Source organism: Tachypleus tridentatus, chromosome 13 (assembly GCF_004210375.1).
Source record: "Tachypleus tridentatus isolate NWPU-2018 chromosome 13, ASM421037v1, whole genome shotgun sequence".
In the NCBI taxonomy this organism is placed as follows: Eukaryota; Metazoa; Arthropoda; class Merostomata; order Xiphosura; family Limulidae; genus Tachypleus; species Tachypleus tridentatus.
Window position 1 is genome coordinate 141,497,922 of NC_134837.1, and position 25,666 is coordinate 141,523,587.

The following is a 25,666-nucleotide window of genomic DNA, read 5'->3' on the forward strand; positions in this document are numbered from 1 at the left end:
TCAAACGTCGTCGTGGCCTCCAGCTGTTGTTGTTGGTTCAAACGTCGTCGTGGCCTCCGCTGTTGTTGTTGTTGGTACAGATGTCGTCGTGGGCTTAGCTGTTGTTGTTGGTACAAATGTCGTCGTGGCCTCAGCTGTTGTTGTTGGTACAGATGTCGTCGTGGGCTCAGCTGTTGTTGTTGTTGGTACAGATGTCGTCGTGGCCTCAGCTGTTGTTGTTGGTTCAAACGTCGTCGTGGCCTCAGCTGTTGTTGTTGGTACAGATGTCGTCGTGGCCTCAGCTGTTGTTGTTGGTTCAAACGTCGTCGTGGCCTCAGCTGTTGTTGTTGGTTCAAACGTCGTCGTGGCCTCAGCTGTTGTTGTTGGTACAGATGTCGTCGTGGCCTCAGCTGTTGTTGTTGGTACAGATGTCGTCGTCCCCTCAGCTGTTGTTTTTGGTACAGATGTCGTCGTGGGTTCAGATGTTGTTGTTGGATGAATTGTTGCTGTTGAGATATCTTGCAGAATGGCCCTTAAAATGGATTCAGAATTATAAAACACAAAATTGCCTTCAGTTATGTATTCCTCTTTTGACAGTTGTCATCTTTCACTGCAATGACTGTTAGGATTACTTAAAAATGATACGTTTTAACATTTAAAATTACTAAAAACGATATTCGAACTTCATTGTTTTAAAGCGTATATACAGATTAACGTAAAGCACAAACCTAATTTAGTGTTGTTGTTTTTTTCACTTTAACATAATTGTTTCCTTGTGCTCGAGAATGAGTTAATGTATTTTCTTGACACTTCATATAACTTATTTGAAGGTACTTTAAATTTCTATCATAAGCTATTAATAAATACAGTATAAAACTGTATAACGTATTACAGGAAGTGTAGAACTGAAAGATACCAAAAACTAAAAGTAAACCGAACATGGTAAAAGAAAACATAGATGCAATACCTACTGGCACAACTAATATACATAAAACAGAATTTATAGGTTTACTGCATATAAAATGTAAAAGAAGTAAATGCATATAATACAAAACATATAAATATTTTATTACGTTAAAAACACTGGAACTCAAACAAAATATAACGCCTTTCAAAGTGTTTGAGTGGCCAGAAGTAAATATGGTTAAAAGTCTCATTTGTGAGTTATAAACTTATCGTGTTTCTCCAGGAGACTCACCCGATGTATCCTAGACTAGAACATTCACAAGTCAAGATTCCCGGTTTCGAAACTAGACTCGTTGTGACACAGGTATTTGTGTTCCAACTACTGGTGGTCAGGACGAACATTCCACACTAGGAAAGAAATGTTAATTCAGCTAAAGCAAGTATTATAGTTCATTTAGATAAAATGTATCCAATTAAACTGACTATAGTAGTTCATTCAGCTGAAATATATCTAAACTAAAACTGAAGACAGAACTTATAAAAAACAATACAAACTAAAACTAAACACAGAGATTTTGGAACTAATAAAATATTGACACTTGATACGAGGTAAGTAACTCTAGTGTTATTTCTTGAAAGTATTACACTTCATATTTTACTCAGTAAAGTATTTACTATTAGTCACTCTTTTTAATTATTTCTATAAATTTAAGATTAGGTATTTAACTATTTATAGGCATCACCACATACTTAACATCAGTTTCAGCGCTTTTATTTATGTCACGGCAAGTGCACTTCAATTAGATTTTATTTCTTGTGACAACTTACCCAACGGAATCTAAGGTAATATACCTTAGATTAAGATATTAGTATTAATAATATTAATGTAAAGCTAGACAAGGGCTATCTCATCTGCGCTAGCTGTCTCTAATTTATAAATTACAGAGTAGAGGGATAGCGGTTAGTGAACAGCACCCAGAGCAAACTATTTGTCTTGTCTAATCGAACCGTGGTTCTTAGAACTCACCCATGGCCTCAAAGTCAAACAATGAGTAATCCAGAATGAAGTTTACCTGTTTAAAACAAAAGAGTTACCGCCATCTATACATGATAATTCCTCCAAACAGCCATTTATAAGATGAAATTGCATTTAACTTCTTGGTTGTATTCTTATTACCGAGAACTTATGAACTTGTGGTAGTGTATCAATTATTTTTTAGTAAGTGTTCGCCATTTTCTCCAGAAGACCAAGACCAGTTTTTATTTTCTATTTTAGCATTGCTAATACAGCTTTTAGAAACAAAACCGGATACGTTTTCACAAATAATTGGTGACCCTTTTAACAATAGTTCAATCAAGTAATCAACAATAGGAGCCGATGGTTTTACAATCTTCATGTTCTCATCAACACTGGAGTTTGGAGTTGGCACACAACGAATACACCGATAACAAATCAACGGCTCATTCAAGATATTTTGGAAGAGATTAATATAACAAAAATACACAGGCACACAGATGGACAAACGGTTTAAATTTCAAACAATACTTTCAACTCACACATCCATATGAAGCAACGTTTACAGGGAAATGACATAATCTATTAACATATAATTCTTGAAAGACATAACCACGTTCTCATAATTTTCAAGTAAAATAAATTAAGTTGTTTAGCAAGCTTATCATGAAAAATCTCATAAAGTCATAATCCTTTGAACTTCACGCTTGTACGTTATAATACAATAAAGAGCCATTCACAGAAACTTGGAGTGCGAAAGAACCCCCTGGCTTGAATATTGATATCTTGTTGAAAATATATTATATCATGATAAGTAGTGATGCGGGGTCTTGTAGCTGAACAGTCATCTGTTGACCAGTCCTCGATGAAACATTATGTGTCTAATTCTGACATGTATAACTTGTCTACTTTCTATTTCAACATTTTCAACTGGTATTGTTACAGTTACTGGTGATGTGAAAACTTCTACCATCATCTGTTGACCAGTCCTCGATAAAACATTACTTGTCTAATACTAACCTGTATAACTTGTCCACTTCCAATTTCAACATATTCAACTGGTATTGTTACAGTAACTGGTGATGAGAGATTTTCTACTGTCATCTGTTGACCTGTCTTTGGATTAAAAAGTTGGATCTGTATCAAAGGTCCCAAGAGAACCTTTCCTGCAATTACAACTGCTGTTTCCAGGGCAATCTCTGCAGAACCAATGCATCCGCCATAACACGTATCTGAATCACATGACCACGTTTGAAACGTGTGTATCAAGTCGCTTCCAAAGTCGATCTGGAACAAGAACAGAGACATAAAGAAAATTAATTCATAACAAACAGTTTCAGTTACCACCGTTTATATTTTCACCAGAATATCCAGATATTACGTTATTCATATTTGAGGCGTATATACAAGCACAAAGCAAGAATACACTTTTATAGTCTTTTCTATTAAGTATATTCAGTTGTTAATATATTATTTGGAGCTAAAATATACAAAATGATAAACCCTATAACCAGAGCACTTCAAAAGGTTTGGTTTGTTTGTTTTGAATTTCGCGCAAAGCTACATAAGGGCTATCTGCGCTATCCGTCCCTAATTTAGCAATGTAAGATTAGAAGGAAGGAAGCTAGTCATCACCGCCCACCGCCAACTCTTGGGCTACTCTTTTACCAACAAATAACGGGATTAACCATCACATTATAACGTCCCCACAGCTGAAAGGAGGGAGCATGTTTGGTGCGACGGGATTCGAACCCTCGACCCTCAAATTTCGAGTCGAACGCCTTAACCCATCTGGCCGTGCCGGCCCTACTTCAAAAGGTGGACCTTTCTTCTTCAAGGGCAAACTTGGATCTTGCCCTTCAAGAAATAAGGTGTAGTGTGTAGTCATTTAGTGTCAGTTTGCTTGACAGCTGTAATTACCGTTATCTTTAATTTGTCTGAATAAAGTTAATAAATTTTATCTTAAACAATTAGTTTTTATAACAATTAACAAGTAAAAAATTTCCAGCATTTTAACACCCACGGAGTGGTTGTTCTAACCACAGTTCAGTGATGCTAAGGTCAGTGTTTGATAAACTCCATTTATCAAAATTTCCATCTGAACCAGTCTAAATAGAGACCTTTCCTTACTGTCAGTGTTAAACCTAGCCAATAATTCTTATGCCAACTTTATCGTATCAACATATGATAACAAACGACATGTTAAACACCCACCGAATGGTTATTGTGACCATTGTCCAGAGAAGCTAAGGTCAGTCTCTGCCCTTCCAGTGCGTCAAACTCCATCTTTTCAACACGGATAGCAGCAAGTGAAGTCCAGATGGTGACCGGATCTTCTCCTACTACCAGATACTGACAGATTCCACTCAGATACAGGTTTACAGAATGAAACAGAAGTTCTACAGCAGATGTAGTGGGATAAGCTGTGGTTACCATAGCATTCATACCCAACATGATGTTCACCTGTAAAAACATCATTTATCATTAGTGTACTCTAGTTCGATGTTCAATCTTTTAATAAATACCTCAGTGTATGAACATTTCATAGCGACAGTTTGACGAAAGAGGTCGTGCCACTGAGCAGTATCTTCAAAATGAACAAACCAATACTTATAAATTAAAACGTCGTTTCATTCTCTTGATACATCGAACATTGCCCATCAAAACGAATGTGGCCTAAATATTATAATAAATGCATCAAGCCCCCAAAAAGTCGGCCCGTCACGTGGCTCATCGTCTCAAAGTTTATAACGTTATAATTCAGGTTTCAATATGTACAATAAGCAAAACATGGAAAACCAATCGTTAGCTTTACGCTTAACAAGAAACAAACTAATTTCAGACTGTCGTCCATTGAGTCAATGGTAAATTTACGTACTTACAACATTAAAATTCGAGGTTCGTTTCTCTACGGTGAACTGGATGCAAATTGCCTATTTTGTAACATTGTACTAAAACAAGAACAACAAGAAACACCTATTGGAAACAAACTGTACATTATACATATTTTAGGTTTACCTTTACGTTCGTTCATTCCGAAATATTGTTTTAGGCTTTTTAGCTAAGCCTAATCTCCAGACTCTGTTACGAATGGTAATGAGATATAAACATACAAGCTCGCATTACATAACAAAACCCGTGTAATGTAATAAAATATATTCTGTTGTTCTCTAAAGACACGTTCATTAATTTTGTAATAAAAATATTTAAGATAGATATAATACAGCTCCTCCACCGTATTCGAAGTTCTGAAATTCGAAAAGCTCCGAAAACAGAAGTTTTTTTTTCGTGGAGTGTGGAGCGTCAGTATAACAGCTGACCCAACTCCACATTCACGTCACTCAGATGTGACGTGGCGGCGTCGCCCAGCAGTCTGACAGGCGCGTCAGTTGTGTCCCAGCCTCCCTACTGGTCACATATGTGTCTGCTGATATTTTTCTTGCTTTTTACTTTGTGACTTTGTGTTTAATTTCACTGTAAAAATTTCAAAAAGAGCTACAGATACCCCTGTGTGTAACAGTGAGAAAAGGAAGCACCTGAGGTTTTCAATAACACAGAAAGTAGAGTTATTGCAGAAGCTTGATCGCGGTGTGTCTTTGCGGCGTCTTATTGAATAATATGGTGTCGGTACTATAACTGTATATGATTAACTGTCTTTGCTCACAGAGTGAACCTATATTTATGTAGGATTTAAAGAATATGCTAGACCTATATAGGTATAGGTTCAAAACAACATACGTGATGACACATTCAATTACAATAATAAATCTATTTTAGTTCTTCCGATTTGCCACTTGTTCAAGATAACTGCTGGAATCGGTATAACTCAATGATAAGTGATGAACCAAACGATAGATTAGCTTAATGTTTAAGCACCCTGGACCCTACTGGGGTGACACATTTGTTCTGAAATCCGAATTCCGAAACACAACTGGCCCCAAGAGTTTCGGAAAAGAGATTGTGGACCTGTACCGGTAAACAACACTCAGATATAAAACATAGTAAGTTAAATAGTATTAAAATAACTTGTAATATTATTATTATTCCCATATGATTATTTTCCTATTAGCTTACTAAGTGAAACTAGATCTAATTTAGTAAAGTGCCTAAACTTCCAGCTATACTGTTGGATACTGTATATACGTATATATATTATGTTTATATTCGAAAGCTTCATACGGCTAGAAATTAACAACTAAAATTGACAATATTTTTAAATAAATTGGATCTTCCATTTTTTTTATTTGCAGACGAACTTTTCTGAAAAAATATAAAACTTTATGACTGCCATTCATTTTTAAATTAAACATGACTATCCATGGTGTGTAATGATAACATAGTTTCAACAGAGAACTTTAATAAAGCAAATTAAACATTAAGCCTAATCTATCGTTTGGTTCATCACTTATCATTGAGTTATACCGATTCCGAGCAGTTATCTTGAACAAGTGGCAAATCGGAAGAACTAAAATAGATTTATTATTGTAATTGAATGTGTATCACGTGTATGTTGTTTTGAACCTATACCTATATAGGTCTAGCATATTCTTTAAATCCTACATAAATATACGTTCACTCTAGTGAGCAAAAGACAGTTAAAGCACCAAACATAAAAAAGTGGTGTAACGTTGTATTAATCGAAATTTCGTTCCAATTAAAGTACTACGTACGAGGTCAACTAAAGTATACAATAATGGTAAACACACTTCGTTCGCTACTTTAAAACCATAGCCACTAAAGACTAACGTGTCAATAATTATCACCAGTTTAACATATCTATATTTATCACCAAATTAATATATAAATAATTATCACCATAGTAACATATCTATATTTATTACGAATGTAACGTTTCAATAATTAACACCATAGTAACATGTCTATATTTATCACCAGATTAATATATCAATAATTATCACTAGATTATTATATCGATAATTATCACCATAGTAACATGTCTATATTTATCACCAGGTTAATATATCAATAAGTATTATCAGAGTAACGTGTCAATGATTAACACTATTGTAACATATCTATATTTGTTACGAATGTAACGTTTCAATAATTATTATTACCAGAGTAACATGTCTGTATTTATTATCAGATTAACGTTTCAAAATTACCATCATAGTAACGTGTCTATACGTATTACCAGAATATCGTGTCTTTATTTATTATCAGCATCAATATTTCTGTTTCAGATTTAGAGTAAAATATATTCATTGTTTTTAAATGCTAAGCCTAACAATGATCAATGTATAAGTGAATCACTCGAAAAGAATAAACTTTTAAAGAAATACTACTCACTGGAGAATCCTCTACCTCCCGGGTCTCACTGATAAGTCAATGGGTAAAAAATAAATAGCCTATTGCGTTTGACAACAAACCAAATGCGAAAAAAAACCTCTCCGAAAAAAAGTTAGATATGGTAATAATTTCCAGTTTTAAACCAGAAGTAAAATTAATCCACTTTATATTGTTATATTCTGTGACAGTAATTTTAAAATCATAAATTTAAATGTGTTTAAAATCATACATTTCCTATATAGATTACCAGTTTCACAGCACTTTACGTAACAGGCTCTGAGTAGAAGTGAATTAACCCGATATTCTATTTTATAAACAAGCGCAGATTCTTCGAAAAAACAAAACAAACAGACATAAAAACAACTCTACGCTACACACACTGATTGTAAACTGACCTCTACCGGTGAAATGGGTAAAGTATAAGAGTCAATCTGACGTCTCTTTCGTCTCCTGATAGAACCAGCTGTAAATTGCGAAAACAAGAACAATGAACAATGTAAGGTTATTATGTTGTAAGATTTAACAACTTGAAATGTAATTTATTTATATCGAGTTTTCTGTGTTCAAAACACATAACTGTAATTTTCATTTGTAATATTTGTTTCATCAGAACATTCGCTACCAATGAAAACAAACAACTTTTATCGAGAACATCACTGACCAACCTTCCAGGGTTAAAAACACACACAAAATTTTAATAAATTAATAGTAAATTACTCGCAACATGTTCACAAGATGCATTACTTTAAATATTAACTCCTTTGTTTATTTCTTAAAATGAGTTTTTGAGCAGAATATAAGGTAGGCATGTTGCTGTATATAAATACTGATCCATAATAACAAAAGAAAGAATCTTTTGACCTGTGTGTCTTTGACCACTTAGCTCAAACAGGAAAGAGTGACATTTTGCACAGTACGAAGTGAACTCTCAGAATGTGCACCTGGGTATTATTTCTTATATACGAGAGTGCGCAAGCGCATCATTTTGTGAGACAAATTAGCAAAAAACAGCACAGAAAAGAATGCGAACGCTTTAGCCTCAAGAGTAGAGGACATGAAACATGAAAGTTTGCACTCACAATAAGTAGACCCTGAGGATGGGCACATGAGAATTGATACTTATCTACGTGCCTGCGCGCAGGATTATCTTTTTATAAGGCAAGTTAACGATTGATTAGTTTGATTTGTATTAAATTTCCCACACGAGGCCTATCTGCGCTAGCCGTCCCTAATTTAGCAGTGTAAGGCTAGAAAGCAAGCAAATAATCATCACCACGCATCGCCAATCCTTGGGCTACTCTTTTACCAATGAATAGTGGGATCGACCATCACTTTTTAACGCCCCGTTGGCTAAAAGGGCTAGCATGTTTGCTACGACGGGGATTCGAACCCACGACCCTCGAATTACGAGTCGAGGACCTCAACCACCAGGCCCAGACTGGCCGGCCAGCTAACGAAAATCCAAACAGAGAGCAAGTGGTTCTTTATATTAAAAATATAAATCACAGACAGACAAACACAAACGAGTATACAAACGCGAAAGAATCTACATGTCTATACACGGTAACATATCTGTAAAGAGTATAAGGTAAGTCTACCCGTTTATATACAACAACATGCCTATCATATAACGACACAGCTACAATAAACAATGTCATATTTAAAGTTGACTTAAAGTCATCACAGCTACCATAAACAATGCCGTATTCAAAGTTTAACTTAAATTCATCACAGCTACTATAAACATTACTATATTCAAAGTTGATTTAAAGTCATCGCAGCTACCATAATAAACAATGCCGTATTTAAAGATGACTTAAAGTCATCACAGCTACCATACTTAAAGTTGACTTAAAGTCATCACAGCTACCATAAACAGACGCAGAACTAAGTTTGAATGATGTGGACATTAATGTTATGTGATACGTTTGTTCAGAATGGACATTGATTAACTCGAGTGTTGTGAGGATCTAATTTAAAACAGTTTAGCGAATTACACTAGCTTACTTTAATGTTAACACGTCATTAAACAGACGACTTGACCTCATAAAGTAGTATTTTATATACATATTTAGTGAAAATAAAAAAAATGATAACTGTTTGAAATATAAAGAGAGATTTACTTTAAATATATTGTTTGAAGTGCTAACACAATTCCACAAAAAACTCCATACGAATGTCACGGTACTGTTACAGACATTGTTTGTCATATATGTGTCACCACACTTCCCTTCTACCACTAACTGTTTTCAACAAGAATAAATTTCATATTACACACGAAGTGAAGTACCCGTCCCCTGGTCGGAAGTAATTTAAGTTAATGTTAATGAAAGGCTGTCTTAACGTAAAATCCGAACCAATGCCGCAAAATCCAAAACTAAAAATTTGTATGTACCCCTCATGGACCGAATGAGCCATATGAATTTTGAAGTTCCATCCTTAACCTGCGAATTAGTAACATGGACATACAACAAAAACAGATAGTACGGGTATATATTTATAAAGATTCAGCAGCGGTTCACTTCAGGGTGTTCGAAACACGTGCAGTTAGTAAAATGCGTAAATATATTTCAAAACTATTTAGTTCGAAATATGTTTTTGATAAACTCAGACGTATATAACTTTTGAAAATGTATTAATTCCATGAAAATCAGTAGTGATATATTATAATTTTTTTTCATAATTTACTTAGATATATCGAACACAATAGAGCGTCAAGATGGAAGTTTCAAATAATTATTGTAGGTGACAAAACTTACCAGTGGATGAACTAGAACCATGGAAAGACCGTACAAGAGAGACCGTCAGGTCCGCTAAATGTTTCTGCGTGATATCACGAAGAGAATTGGGTTGGAGGGTCATCTTGGTGACCGCCATGAGGTTAAGAACACCACTGGTCACAACAGTGCTAATGGTCTCAGTGTCGAGTCTATAAGAAAGTAAGATTACTTATATTGTGATTACAATAAGTGCATAAGTAGCACTCACATTAAATGTGCATAAATTACATTCACATTAAATATGCATAAATTACTCTCATATTAAATATACACAGATACTCACTGAACACTAATTAATAAATATATTCCCCGTGGGGGCCCGGCATGGCCAATCGTGTTAAGGCGTGCGACTCGTAATCTGAGAGTCGCGGGTTCGAATCCCCGTCGCACCAAACATGCTCGCCCTTTCAGCCGTGAGGGCGTTATAATGTGACGGTCAGTCCCACCATTCGTTGGTAAAAGAGTAGCCCAAGAGTTGGCGGTGGGTGGTGATGACTAGCTGCCTTCCCTCTAGTCTTACACTGCTAAATTAGGGGCGGCTAGCGCGAAATTCAAAAAAAAGAAAAACAAACAAATATTCTTCGTGTATATAAAGACATCAGACATCTCCTCACAATTTTCTATTTTATATTCCTCTATCTTCCTGTGCCTACTATAAATATTTACAAATGTTCAATAAACTTACACAGTTTGGTAACTTTTGGCCATCTTGTCTACAACGTCTTGAAACAAGATGTTTGAACGGTCAGCTAAATCACCAAACTGGTCACTATTTAATGTTAGAGCTGCAGCTGTGGCCACTGAGAAAGCTCGGACTTGGTCACCTAAAAGTAGTATTTTCTAAAGTTTATATGCACTAATTAATATCAGCATAATAAAATACACAGTTACTAGAAAATTATTCAAACTCAAAATTAGTCACTAGAGGGCTATAATACTTAGTAGTTTTCACCAGGGGACTATGGCACTTGGTAGTTGAAACAAATAAAAGAACTACAGAGGTGATATCCAGTACAGTACTAGATATGTATCTATCTGGCCATAGGTTAGTTTATAAAGTGGATTGCTATTGAAATTTTGAAGATCGTGCAAGTAAGTAGAAAATAACAAATCGTTTTAATTTAGTTTTCTTAAAAATAAATGAATTCAAAATCAAACGGAAGAATTATGTGAATTGTTGAAATAACTTACCTTCATTTAAATATTTGAGAACCGTTTTGTTCAAGAGGTCGAAATCGTCAGCTGTCCACGATGACGAAGTATGGATGGTAACTGTCCTCTCTTTTGTGATGCACAAATTTAACGTGTCACACACTTTAACTTGAACTATGAGACTAGTGGCGCCACCTGGTACTGTGGAGGTTTGAATATATATTGAAAATATATTTTGAATAATACAATGTACAAAATAAAGCAGCTGGATATTAAAAGTATGCTAGTTAATAGTAAAGAGACGAATGCATATGAATAAAACATTATAGAATTTTTTAAGTTTTATATATTTCAAATAACTGCACGGAGCTATACAAGATATTTCTGCGCCAACCGTCTCTAATTTTAAACAAGTGCATCAGATAGAAGGTAGCTAATAAACAGTGCCCACAGCCAACTCTTGGAATACTCATATCGTAACGAAAAGTCAGATTTTACTCTCACTCTTATAATGCACCAACGGCTCCAAAGTGCGAAGTATGATTTTACTATAACGGGACTCAAATCAGGAATCTCGGAATTAAAGACCTGTACACTAAGTATAGTCCACGCACGAACGAAATTGTTTATAAAAGTATGTTAAATATAACTGGTTTTTATTGTTATTTTTTAACTGGAATTCAATATTTCCTTCTTAGAATGAAATGACACATTCACTTGCAGTCTATTTATACGTTTATTATGACGTAACTATTTTATATTGCATCGATACTACACTTCAATCAATTTTCAATGTTTATTATAAACACGTGAACGAGAGACATGAAGGAGAAATTACAAAATAAGACAAGCAGAATTAACTTGAAATAAGGCCTCGTGGCCAGGTTGTTAGGGCGTTCGACTCGCAGTCTGAGAGCCACGGGTTTGAATCCTCATCATCCCAAACATGATGACTAGCTGCTTTCCATCTAGTCTTACACTGCTAAATTAGGGACAGCTAGCCAAGATGGCCCTCGTGTAGCTTTGCGCGAAATTCAAAAGCAAACAATTTGAAATCGGTTGATTATTTGCTGCAAGTACACATCTACACAGTGGGCTATATGTATTGTGCCCACAGCGGAGATTAAAAGCCTAAATTTTAAGTAAGTTTAGTTAGACGACGACAACCTTAGAAGCTGTTTCTCATTCACAAATTGAATCTAGAAATCGTTGATAAAAAAAAGTACAGAACAATTATTCAAGTATATTTTAACACATTTGTGTAATAATTATTTACCGCCAGGAAGAACGACGTCTTTGACAACAGGGGGCGCTCCAGAAATCCTAGTGATAGTAGTGTCAACATCATTTTTAGTACGACGGTAAGAAAAGACATAAATAAGAGGGTAATCTTGTGGGGAATCTCTCCAATCTTCACCAGCCTTGAGGGTAAAACTTGTGTTCAAGGCATAACCAGAGAGTGGCTCCACCTGGGGAAGGTCAGTATGGATATGAAACTTCTCATCTTATTATATTTACTGAGTGTATAAATAATGGAACATAATTATAACTACAATAATTGTGATTATTTTCATTTCCAAATAAATGAAAGATGTAATATAAATAAATATATTTCTTAAATATACCTCCAGCATGTCTCCGATAGGTGGATCGTTAGTCTCAATTATGACGTCAGAGTAACCCAGTTTTCCACCGTCCATTGGTTGAGCTGTTAATCGAAATTTATAATGAGCACCACCCAGTAGCCCCGCCCACTGCTGGTCCATTTCTGGGATCAGTAGTGGAAACGGACGATCAACAGAAGATAAACTGTAATTTCGTTGTTTTACTAATGACGTAACCCCTTCAAGAGAAGAGAGGGCGTATTCTGGAAGTAGAGCACATAAAGAATTACTGGTACGGAGAATATTTGAATATATACGTTGAATAACTAAGTAACTAATTTAACCTCTTTATACGTCATTGAATTAAACGGAAGAACACCTGTTTTAGAATATTTGATTATTATAACTAGTACATCATTGAAAAAACTGGCACCATGTGGTAATATAATGTAAGATCACGTCACGCCAGAAATGGGGTTTGACGTAATGTGGTACCATGACATGAGACTTGACGTGATGTGATACTATGAGACGAGACTTAACGTGATGTGGTACTATCATAGATACTTGGCATGATGTGGTACTATGATATGAGATTTAACGTGATGTGGTATTATATTATACGATACATGGCATGATGTGGTACTGTGACATGAGACTTGATGTGATGTGGTATTATCATACGATACTTGGCATGGTGTGGTATTATCATACAATACGTGGTATGGTGTGGTACTAGTATACGATACTTGGCATGGTATGGTACTATCTTGCAGGTTGGATGTGCTCAGATTGATATGTTATGTTCTAATCACAAACATTGTTTAGTGTTTTGATAAAACGTATCCTGACAATTCACACAAACCAACAATTTGCTACATTAACAACTTTAAAGCAAGCAACAGACTATGAGCTCTTACTAACGTTTGAGTAAAAAAAAATTAGTGTAAAATATTTCATTTTGAAAACTATTACTAGTTGTCTCTCTTGTTTATGGCTATTTTATTGTCTTACACTACGTGAGGGATCTTCGCCCCTTGACAGGATATTAGAAGTTTCCAAGTGGCAAGTCTGTAGACATATAACAGTAAAAATCGAGTTTTGATACCGGTGATGGGCACAGCACGCATCGTTAGTTCATTTTGTAGCTTTGTGATGACTAGCACATAAAGAAACCAACAAAAACTACGAAAACATCTTTGTTTCCACAGCAGCGATAGAGTGATTGCCCACGTGAGTAAAATTAGAGAAATGAAACAAGTTTATCCACCAGGACACTGGAATCTAAATTAAAATGAACCTGACGATGACCGAAGAAGATCAAAACGTTGTTCGCTCCACTACTAGTGCTTTCTCTACACATACCAGCCGTTTTTAAATATATAATTTACACAATAAGCTGTTTATGTTGCTCCCAACATGGATATCGAAAGAACAGAAATTAAACAATAGACTGCTTATGCACATCGAAACTACACAAACTAAACAATAGGCTGTTTATGTACATCGAAACTACACAAACTAAACAATAGGCTGTTTATGTACATTCGAAATTACACAAACTAAACAATAGACTGTTTATGTACATCGAAACTAAACAATAGACTGTTTATGTACATCGAAACTAAACAATAGACTGTTTAGTTTATGTATATCGAAACTTGGTTTATACCGTTATAAGTCCTCTTACCGCTGAGCCATTAGGGAGTTAAGATATTTTCGGAATAATAAATCACTTTATGGTCTCTTACTGGCACAAGAGGGCAGAGTCACCTCTTAGTTTGAGCTAAGGGGAAGGTAATAGTCTTATCTCACAGATAGCGGATTTGATTGCCACTTTTGTAGCCTCAAAGTGTAAGGTGTATTTTTGCTGAAATGAACCATGAGCTCGAACCCTAGGTTCACAGTCAGATCACACTAACTAGTAGGCCACTCCTGGTCCTGACAGTAGAAAAAAGGTTCAAATAATAACTAGACATATATATGCATGCCTGAGATCACAAACTTACCCTGCGAGTTATTTATGTTGAAATCAATAAGGTGTTACTTTCTCACTTCAGTTGAGTGAAGAACCCAATAAAAACTCACCTCTCTCTACCATGACATCCCAGCGAAGTGTGACATTAGCTCGGCTAGTGACGTAGCCATCTATAACAACTCTTTCTGTGGGATTAATCCGTCCACCTTTCCGTTTTTTAATGTATACAACAGGTAGCTCCCCCTCGCGAACAGTGACCGTAGTCTGGCTTTGAGCAAAACGAGAACCCTTGAAAACTTGAAGTGTGATGAGGTATCTATTGGATTAAAACAAAGTGATTAACTTTCCATACAGCCAGAAGATATAATAAACTAAAGAATAAGCCAAGTGACTCAGAAATAAAACCCGCCATAAACTAACGAAATTACAAGACGAATTAACTGACTCAAACAGTACAGTTTGTCAAGAGCTTTTTTGTTTTGTTTTTTAATTCCGCGCAAAGCTATACGAGAGCTATCTACGCTAGCCGTCCATAATTTAACAGTATAATACTAGAGGGAAGGCAGCTAGTCATCACAACCCACCGACAACTCTTGGGCTACTCTTTTATTAACGAACAATGGAGTTGACTGCACATTATAACGCCCCCACGGCTGAAAGGGCGAGCATGTTTGGATGCCAACCCGCGACCCTCGGATTACGAGACGAACGAGTTAACTCACCTGGCCATACCGAGCCACCTGTCACGAGCTCACGGTAACAGCGTAAATCAGGTGACTCAAACAATAGAATCCGTGATAAAACTAAAGTCAATTACATGAAGAATCAACTGAATGAAACATTAGAACCTGCATCAGGTACAGAAAATTAGAAGACAAATCAAACAGTAGAACTCGCAGTAAACGATAGACAACTATTGGATTAATAAACTGTAAAATTGTAAATTTTGCTTTTCTTTTAAAATTTCAGTGTTATGGAAATGCAACCAAGATATTTTCAGTTTGTGTACTACTTCTCAAACTAGTAGATAATTTTAAAAAACAGTCTAGTATCTAACGTTTGAACAACAGGATTTCGATTAAATTAATTTTGATCGACAAAACAATCAATAGATTCTGGATAGTACATCAGACTATACACAAAATTAAAACAGTATTGGTAAGAAGTTCTTTCAGGTATTAAAGCAAGTTATTTTATCATACAAAGAAAAAATAATAATAAAGACGACATTTCACTTTTTATCGAAAACGAAACTTTAGTTATAGAATGTGTAGTTCTGTAGAACTTCTTAAAATATCTCTAAGCCTAAACCCTATCCGGATGACATTCAGAAACTCGTTACCTTTTTATTTCGAATCCTGAATAACACTGTTGAGCCACATTCACCAAGTGACTTCTAATTTTCTAAGCCTCAACTCAATCAAATCGCTTATAAGAAATAATATAACTGGTCAATCTTCTTCATAAAGCTACACTTAATATATTTATTCGTTAAAATAGTAAATGACCAACTAGACCTATCAGACGAACTTCTATTACGATATTTTGAAAACTGATGACAAACTATTATTTACAAAAATAAATACAAAATACGAATACACTTTTGTAAGAAGGACAAGTTAAACATAAGCAGTATCATTTAACACTTGTGAGACAAGTTAAACATTAGCAGCATAATTTAACACTTGTGAGACAAGTTAAACATTAGCAGCATAATTTAACACTTGTGAGACAAGTTAAACATTAGCAGTATCATTTAACACTCGTGAGACAAGTTAAACGTTAGCAGTATTGTTTAACACTTGTGAGACAAGTTAAACGTTAGCAGTATTGTTTAACACTTGTGAGACAAGTTAAACATCAGCGGTATAATTTAACACTTGTGAGACAAGTCAAATATTAGCAGTATAATTTAACCTTTTTATGAGACAAGATAAACATTAGCAGTATTAACACTTGTTAGACAAGTTGAACTTTAGCAGTATTATTTAACACTTGTGATACAAGTGAAACATTAGCAGTATTACCTGACCCTATACATCAACTATGGTAGGTACAAACTGATATGATATTCCATGTTCAGTAAATCTATGAATATAACAAACTGAATAATTTTTAGAATAATTCTAGTATAAAAATACAGTGAATAGTGTTAGGAAATTATAAAAGATTCAATTGAAAATAGTGGGGTTTGTTTGTTTGTTGTTCATCACAAAGCTACTAAGCGTGGGGGTCGATTAGAGTGAAGTAACTGTCCATCAGAAAATCTTATGAAATAATGTGTATGATTCATACTTACTAGAAAACTTGTTACGTGACTTTCTTAACAATAAAAAGAACTATGAAATAATATTCAGTCTTATTCTATATTCTCTCTAACATTTGTTATCCCTAGCCTTGGAAAACTGATTCCTGTTTTTAACCCCAAACAGTCTTTCTACCCCGAAGTTAAACTGTGTATTGATGAAACTTTGTAGAATGGACGGCGTAGAAGACGACGTTTCGAACGTCTTCCGCCTTTCGTCTTCAGGCGGAAGACTTTCGAAACATCATCCTCTACACTCGTGTCTCCACAATAAGCAGTTGCCGTCCATTCTACAAAGTTTTATCATGAATACTCTGCGAAAACAATCTATCAAAGGAAACTGTGTATTGTCTTCAAATCATCGATTTTTGTTGAACTAAATACATTTTATCTGAAGTCTTACATTGAAAGGTAAGTTACATGTGGTAGATACATGCAGGTAAAACTTTAACTTCATAGGTTTACTGAAGATCGAATATATGTCATTCATAAATGTTCATCAAAGACTCTTGACAGTTGTTTTCGTGGCTCTACTGTTCGTTCTCTGACTTCGATTTCCATTAAATTTATCAACTAGCAAGACGGTGACGACGTACGTGTTTCACGTGGCTTTAGATATCAAACAAAAGCTTCAGTAGAAATTAGGGCTTAATACTTAACAGTTAGGTAACGTTGTTTATCGATCTATATCACATAATAAAATATATTCGGACAAAGTTTAAATAAAGTGAAACTAGGTGTGACCAGCTAGTCTCCTGTACTAAAGATGAAGTTAACAAATACTTAGAACTCACGTGTTAGGAAGTAGTTCTCCTGCAGGTATAGTTAGTGCTTTCTCGTTGACCAAAACACTAGACCCAAAACAAGATGAACCAGATGACATCTGCTCAGTGCAAGACCATAATAACTGAAGTTTGCCCGCAGCATTACTTGGGTCAGAAGAAAGAGCGCCATCTAGTTTGAAGGACGTCTGGTTTCCAACCATAAGATTAGAGGAACTAATAATAGCTTGTAGATTCATTCTCTTAAGTCTGATGGGTCGGGTTACGTCACGCCATTGACTCTGATCAGGGTTTAAATACACTGTAAAATTAAGTTTACCTGTCAAGATTCTACATGGACATCAGTCAAAACTCATATTCAACGTTCCAAAAAACCCCAAAAAACAAGGTTTGCATTGACTGTCTAAGTTTCTGTGTTCATCATATATAGCTGGTTAATTGGTTTTCTATAAAACTTTATGTACGTGCACGTTTCTAAGTAAATCCATGGTAATAATTATATGTTTTGGTATGTATCTATCTATAAAACAGTTACCTTTTACTGACACGTTATAACTGTTGTCTAACTGAAGATAGCCTTTAGGGATCGTCGCTGTAGTTCCAGCGAATCCACTTAAATCCACAATTGAAGGGAAAATGGACCACTTAAACTAGAAACGATTAATGGAACAATGAATTAAAATTACACTAACAATAGAAACAGTACATGCAAACACTGAGCAATGAATAATGCAATACTAACAGTATATATAGATATAGAACAATGAATTAATAAGGTATTAACGCTGCTAACAGTATACACAGATACAGCTGTTACAGCTTATTAGAGATGTTGTTAAAATATTTTAATGTGGAAAAGAAAAATGTATAGTACTTATTTTGTGCCGTCTATCGGGTTAAGATACAACTAGGAATAATAATATTGGTATTGATCCGTAAAGTGAGTTTACAACACGAGTCAGTTAAACAGCAAATTATAGTTCAAACACGAGACAGTTAAACAGTACGTTGTAGTTAAAACACGAGTCAGGTAAAGAGTAGGTTGTAGTTAAAACACGAGCTATTTAAAGAGTAGGTTGTAGTTAAAACACGAGTCATTTAAAGAGTAGATTGTAGTTAAAACACAAGTCAATTAAAGAGTAGGTTGTAGTTAAAACACGAGCTATTTAAAGAGTAGGTTGTAGTTAAAACACGAGTCATTTAAAGAGTAGATTGTAGTTAAAACACGAGTCATTTAAAGAGTAGATTGTAGTTAAAACACGAGTCAATTAAGACACGAGTCAGTTAAAGAGTAGACTATGGAACGAAAAGTTAATAAGTAATTATGGTCAGTCTTATAATCTTCATTTTCAGATCTGAACAACTCAGTAAGGTAACCTTTATGATTTTAAAACGAAATGATTATGGACATGCGTGATGAATATCAGTTTGAGTTCTGAGAAAAGAAAAACTCTCCATTCGTTGATAAGTTGACAGTTTAACCGATATGTGTTCTTAAGTTATGATAGTACAAGAAATTAGTTTGAACAGAATAAATAAACTGTAAAGTAAATAAATATTTTGATTTTCGTGAGATAGTAGGAGTTATAGTGGTGTTCTGGTAACACAGTTAAACTTCAAGTAAATAGGCCTAAGTTGAACTGTGCCATACACACTATTGACATGGAAATGATGTCCTAATCTTTGAAGCTATGACATAACTTTAGTTACCAACCTTTCCAGAGAGTGTATATACTTTACACGTGACTTACTAGTAGACTTGACGTCGTCATGTCCAACTCTCCACAGATGTCAACAATAACTGTAAATGTGACGTCATGCCGAGCTTCAATGACATTCGGGCCTAGCAGTGTAAGAGCCAATGGTTTCGTTACACGTTTGACACGATGAGTGGAGGGAAGGTAAGATTCACCACCAAAACGATTTGTTGCCGTGATTATTATCACATAACCAATGTTCTCCTTTAGCTAGATTTGTTCGGCACGAAAATAAAAACGTTTTGACAGAAAATAATTTTAAAAATTCTGTGTTGTTTCATATAATCGAATGACTTGATTGTTTAATGACTTCTATGCTTTAATTATTCAACATAAATTGTAGATCTCCTAATAAATATAAACTATGAGTGGTTAATTATAAACAAACTCACAAACATGAAACATATTTAAGAAATTCTCAAAAACAGGATTTTTTATATACCTTGCAGACAGTTTTAACAACTATCAAATCGATTTAATTAATGCTGAAGATAGACCAAAAGTATAATTAAAAATACACAACGGTGTTGTTGCTATATTTTTTCTAGTTAAATATTGGTACACTTACGGTTGTACTTAAACCCAGTTTTCGTACCAAGCAGAACGACTGTATTGGATGAAATCTTTACGCATTTTCCACCATTATTAAGGACAAGTATTAAGTAACAAACATAAAACTTAAGTATAATTAGAAAACCAATATCGCTATAAGTTAATTTCTTAATATTTCTGATTCATGAAAGGTTAACTGCTATCCATTTAACCCAGTTTCTGGTTAAATAATTACCGAACGAGTCAGTTTAAGTTAGACTACTTACACCCATTATTAAATTAACATAAAAACTATGAAGAGAGAATATAACGTGTGTTTGCCTTCAGTGAACAATAAAAATCACAAGACATGTTATTTCTACTTGCTGTTGAATGTATGAAGAGAGAATATAACGTGTGTTTGCCTTCAGTGAACAATAAAAATCACAAGACATGTTATTTCTACTTGCTGTTGAATGTATGAAGAGAGAATATAACGTGTGTTTGCCTTCAGTGAACAATAAAAATCACAAGACATGTTATTTCTACTTGCTGTTGTATGTATGAAGAGAGAATATAACGTGTGTTTGCCTTCAGTGAACAATAAAAATCACAAGACATGTTATTTCTACTTGCTGTTGTATGTATGAAGAGAGAATATAATGTGTGTTTGCCTTCAGTGAACAATAAAAATCACAAGACATGTTATTTCTACTTGCTGTTGTATGTATGAAGAGAGAATATAACGTGTGTTTGCCTTCAGTGAACAATAAAAATCACAAGACATGTTATTTCTACTTGCTGTTGTATGTATGAAGAGAGAATATAACGTGTGTTTGCCTTCAGTGAACAATAAAAATCACAAGATATGTTATTTCTACTTGCTGTTGTATGTTACAAAGTTTAATATTATACATTATTAAGATCATTGGTGGACATACCAAAAACACCGCAGGCAACACAAATATGTTGCCATTAACGACTGTCACTAGATGGCGATATATGCTATAAGTGGCCATTATTCTTGTCAGCAGGTATCCTGGCGCCGCAGATAAACGTAATAGGCAGTATAACGAAGCTGTTCGACATTCAACAGGGTCCTAGGCTATCGAATGGCCCACGTGATGTTCGATTAAAATCAGTTTTGGGTATTGTGGAACACCTGATACATCAACATACTTGACCAATACCATCCTCCAGCACGAGACTATGCTGGTTATTGTACAGATGTTTTTGTTGCTTTTTTTTAAATGTATTATCTCTCTCGCCATCCAAAGGATACAGGTCATCGTTGGCATGACCGAATGGGGGTCACATAGAGTAGATAGCGCTCCCTGGTGATGATGAATGTGTGTTGTACATGGTTCCTTTGGTACATACTGCCCCCCCCCCAAAAAAAAAACAACAACCAAAACTAGCGTTCCAAAATGAAAGATATTTATTTTAAGAATTTAAAACATGCCAATAAGTTTTATAGGAGCTCCATCTTTAAAAATAGAACTATTAAATCAAGAAATAGAAATAGGTTTAAGAGAATTCATTAGACTTCGGTCAGAACCACAATAAAACACAAAATAGCTTACATGGTCACTTGAAAAAGTCACGACGTTAGTTTTGTGTGTCGTTCCCTGCTTTGAAATCAGTCTTTGTAACTCATGAAGTCCAAAATATATAGTTGGATCTTTAAAACAGACAAAAACGGTTATTGTCTTCTGCAAAATCATCACTGGTAATTGATCAGTTAATTTACTTACTGTCAGTTAAAAAAGTCCAGAAATGTTGCAGATATCCATATGATATCCGAACGCCACAAATACCCAAATATATCATGATAAGAAGGATAACTGGATATAATGTGATCAAATTACAAAATATATCACAATAGTTCTAATGAATAAACACTATTGGAGAATACTTCTGGACTTTTCTCTCTTAATAATCGAAAAACTAGAGAACTATATTATTGTATAATTATAGTACAGATGGCACAATATCTGGTAATGGTGCCGCTCACTTTCTTACAAAGAATGGATAAAATATGTTAATTCCGAAATCATGTTACATTAATTGTCACGTATGTTTAATAAACAGACCAGACAGACATTACCGAAAGTGTCAGGTATTCTTAACAAACAGACAGACGTTACATGGAGGGTCACGTATGATTAACACACAAAAACAAATGTTACCTGAAGTATCCGTCGGGAAGATACTCATGAAGTAGTCCATTTCATGACATGCGTCAGCTGTGACGTCAGTCACCGTAATGTTTATGGTTCCTCCACAAACCTCACTCGGACCGAACAGTTCAAAGTATGGAGTAAACTGTTCAAATCACAACAAGTTTAATAAAATTAATTAATCATAAATTAGTAAATAATTTCCTAATATTTAAACTTTAGAATGAAACTGTTGTAAAAAAACTTACACAGACTAAGAAATAAAACTGACATAACATTTCTAATTAAAACTAAAGGTGTACAAGAACAAGAAATGGGAGTTAATATGGATTAACAAATATCTACAATATAAACCTTTAAAATATTAATTACTGATTGATTGTAATCCTTTAACTTGTGCTACTATATTTCAAAATTTACAACAATGATTTATCAAGGACAAACAATACTGTACAATAGTTTTACAAGATTCCGAACATAATGTTTGTTTCTTTCACTGTTTCTCTGTGAGTTTGTAACATATTACGTAAACAAACGTTTAGGAATTATAACGAATAATTACTTTCGTTCAAGATATTTCTGTAATACAAAGTTTTCAACGTTAAGGAACTAATAAGAATTCTGTCGAACTGATGATGGTTAATACTGTAATAACAACACATTCTACAGCTCTTATAATAACTGTTTTCTATCAGAAATAAGAAAAAAAATTATAGATTTCTTTCCTTGGGCGACATTTTACCAGACCAACACTGTCCTCTTCCACTATTAACGTTATTTACCATACCAACACTGTTCTCTACAACTACTAACGTTACTTACCGGACTAGTAGCTTCTTCTATTGCAACTGTCCCGATGACCTCTAACCCTATTTCAGGAGACACGTCCCTGTTGTAGAGTCCATTACCAGACAGAAAGGTCAGTGAATCATCGGGTATTAGATCAGGCTCTCGTCCGAGCTGTATTGTTAGGGTGTTTGCTATACTGACACACCTGGGATCTGCACGTGATATAAAAAAAACACACATGGAATTCTTGGAATTAGTTTGAACACTTTGTAGCCTATTCGTAATATTTGCGTGTATGTGATGTGTTTGTACCAGTTGTCCAAATTATTGTGTTCCATATACTTCAAGAGCATGTAGCTGAACCATAAATTATTTGTCATTGAAATAATAAATAAGCTTATTGACATTAATAATAAAATAATATTCAGATCTTCGTTATGACCTATAGGAAGTGTTGTGTAAGTTATCTAATCTTCTACAGCTAAGTGCAACCAAGGTTCTGAATTACCGAACCAAAGCTCTGGATTCAGTTTGTAAGAAGTTTTTCAAAATAAATCCAATTTAAAAACATCTTTACATATTCAAAACACTATGACAGTATTAAACTCTCACATTATATTTAATTGACATATAAACACTCAAAGATTTATACTGTATTTCCTCACTAGAGGGCAATATTAAACCGTTCAATTAGATGTAATTAACACATGAACATTGAACGTCTTAAATGTTTCTACACTGGATGGCGATATTAAATCGTTTAATTTACATATATGTATTACACACTGTCGTTAAAATTGGCTATACAGTGAAAAGCTGTTATAACAAAAACGTATTGTAGCATAAACAAACTAAAGAAAAAAGACTATACATTAAAAATAAGTACATTAAAACTAATTATATAGCGTAACTATATAGTATTATAGTATATACACAGAACCTTCGTGGTAGAAGTTTTTATTCGTATAAATATACTAAAACTAGAGTGATCAGTTATTATGGTGAAAACATAACTATATTAGAAATTATTTAAAATTCATACTTACTACAGAAAACAAGTATAAAAATATAATTTATAATGTACCACTGCTAGTGTAGAAACTGAATATACTAAAAATAAAAAAATCTAACAGCAGTTAAATAGAGATTAGATTAAGATATATTATTACTTGTAAAATGAAGTAAAACCAAAATTGTGACTAAACGTTAACACATTATATTAATAAATCATAAACTAGGGGACAACCTGTATATTACACCAATTTAACTAGTATTAAATCACTATAAACTACTGGACCAATGTAATACTTGATCATGTATTGTCACTGTTTGTACATACTTATCTTGAAATTGTAAGGTTTATTGACAGATATATAATGAGCATGTCCTTACTTTTTCCTAATAATTCCAGACTTGTCTGGTTGAACAGGTCACTACAGTTGACCAATCCCTCAGGACCAAGACTGTCAGACAGAGTTATAAGGACGTTATCAAGACTGTCAGCAAATCGAGCTGTGATTGGCCGAGGAGCTTCTGGTGGTTGAATAGTTGTTTGGGTTACCTAGAGTAGAGAGAAGGAAAAAGTAAAACTGAAATAAGGTTTAAAAGATGTAACGTATTTGATACCAGGTGGAGTACTCTGTCCCACACGGAATGTCCACGAAAAGTTGCTTCCTTAAAGGTAATTGTAAAATAAAAATTAAAATAAAAAACGACCACAAAAACTGCAAAACACAAAATAGGAAACCGAAAATTTCCCTGTTTTTCAGTATAAACCCAGCAAACCTTTATGCGAAATTTGGAGAAGATCCATCCTTGTGGGAGAAGTGAAGGTAAAAAAAAAACGTCTATAAAAACCGCAAAGCTCAAAGTGAACCTCCATACCAATTTTAGTGAAAATACATCTATACCCTGCGAAATAGTTGCATGGACAAACAACAGAGATTAGTATTATATTTATACTGATTTATGCTTAGGCCGTAAGCTGTTAGCACAAACGCTTTTCTGTTCCTATCGCGCAAACAGATTCACAAACTGATAAAAAAACAGTTACATTAAAAAAGGCCTCTGCTGACAATATATTAATATAAGAGATTCTACATAAATCATTTCGCTGTTCTACGTTATAAAGTAGAATTTCTACCAATACTGACGTTCATGGCTACCTATATGATGCGTCCTACGTAAATCATTCAATTTTCTAGTGATTATATCTTACGTACGTCATGCGGTTACGATACATCTCAAGATAGATAACATGCTTTCTCCAACATTAACTGTTTCACATGCGGAACCGTTTCTTTTGAATAACAATATTCTCTCCTTTTGGTCCCACAAAATCAAAGTATTGGATCTCAGAAAAACTGCAAATTTTAACCCCGGTGACACGTAAGTGATGGATGACACGATAAATGGACGTAGTAATTGAAAGAAGTAAGTCTAAAAATATCTCACAAAACAGGGAATTCTATCGTAAAAACGTGGAGATATACTCGAAGACAGGAGAATATGCACTATAATAGGGGAATATTAGCAAATAGAAGAAAAAGAAAACAACAACTAGGGAAATTGAGTGGATACTACATAATAGTAACAAAT

At 34.4% G+C, this 25,666-nt stretch overlaps 1 protein-coding gene across 1 annotated transcript; it reads right to left on the reverse strand.

Moving 5' to 3' along the window:
* On the reverse strand, positions 1–24,616 carry LOC143236320 (uncharacterized). The gene is made up of 18 exons (XM_076474597.1): positions 24,461–24,616; positions 23,102–23,280; positions 22,289–22,424; positions 21,683–21,780; positions 19,563–19,778; positions 18,347–18,461; positions 17,824–18,112; positions 14,835–15,040; positions 12,768–13,009; positions 12,419–12,611; positions 11,182–11,343; positions 10,676–10,814; positions 9,970–10,139; positions 7,606–7,673; positions 4,115–4,363; positions 2,921–3,187; positions 1,178–1,293; positions 1–511 (listed from the first exon to the last, which is right to left on the reverse strand). Exons 3-18 carry the CDS (start codon positions 22,326–22,328, stop codon positions 1–3), a joined length of 3,081 nt encoding a protein of 1,026 aa, XP_076330712.1. The 5' UTR covers positions 22,329–22,424; positions 23,102–23,280; positions 24,461–24,616.
* Between the last annotated feature and the right edge of the window lie 1,050 nt (positions 24,617–25,666).

Coding starts and splice junctions, on each gene's coding strand:
- LOC143236320 (XM_076474597.1), bottom strand. CDS start 22,328: ATGGACTACTTCATGAGTATCTTCCCGACGGATACTTCAG. Junction 21,781..22,288: donor CTTCCCGACGGATACTTCAG/GTAACATTTGTT, acceptor TCTGTTTTAAAG/ATCCAACTATATATTTTGGA. Junction 7,674..9,969: donor TGGTTCTAGTTCATCCACTG/GTAAGTTTTGTC, acceptor CGCAATTTACAG/CTGGTTCTATCAGGAGACGA.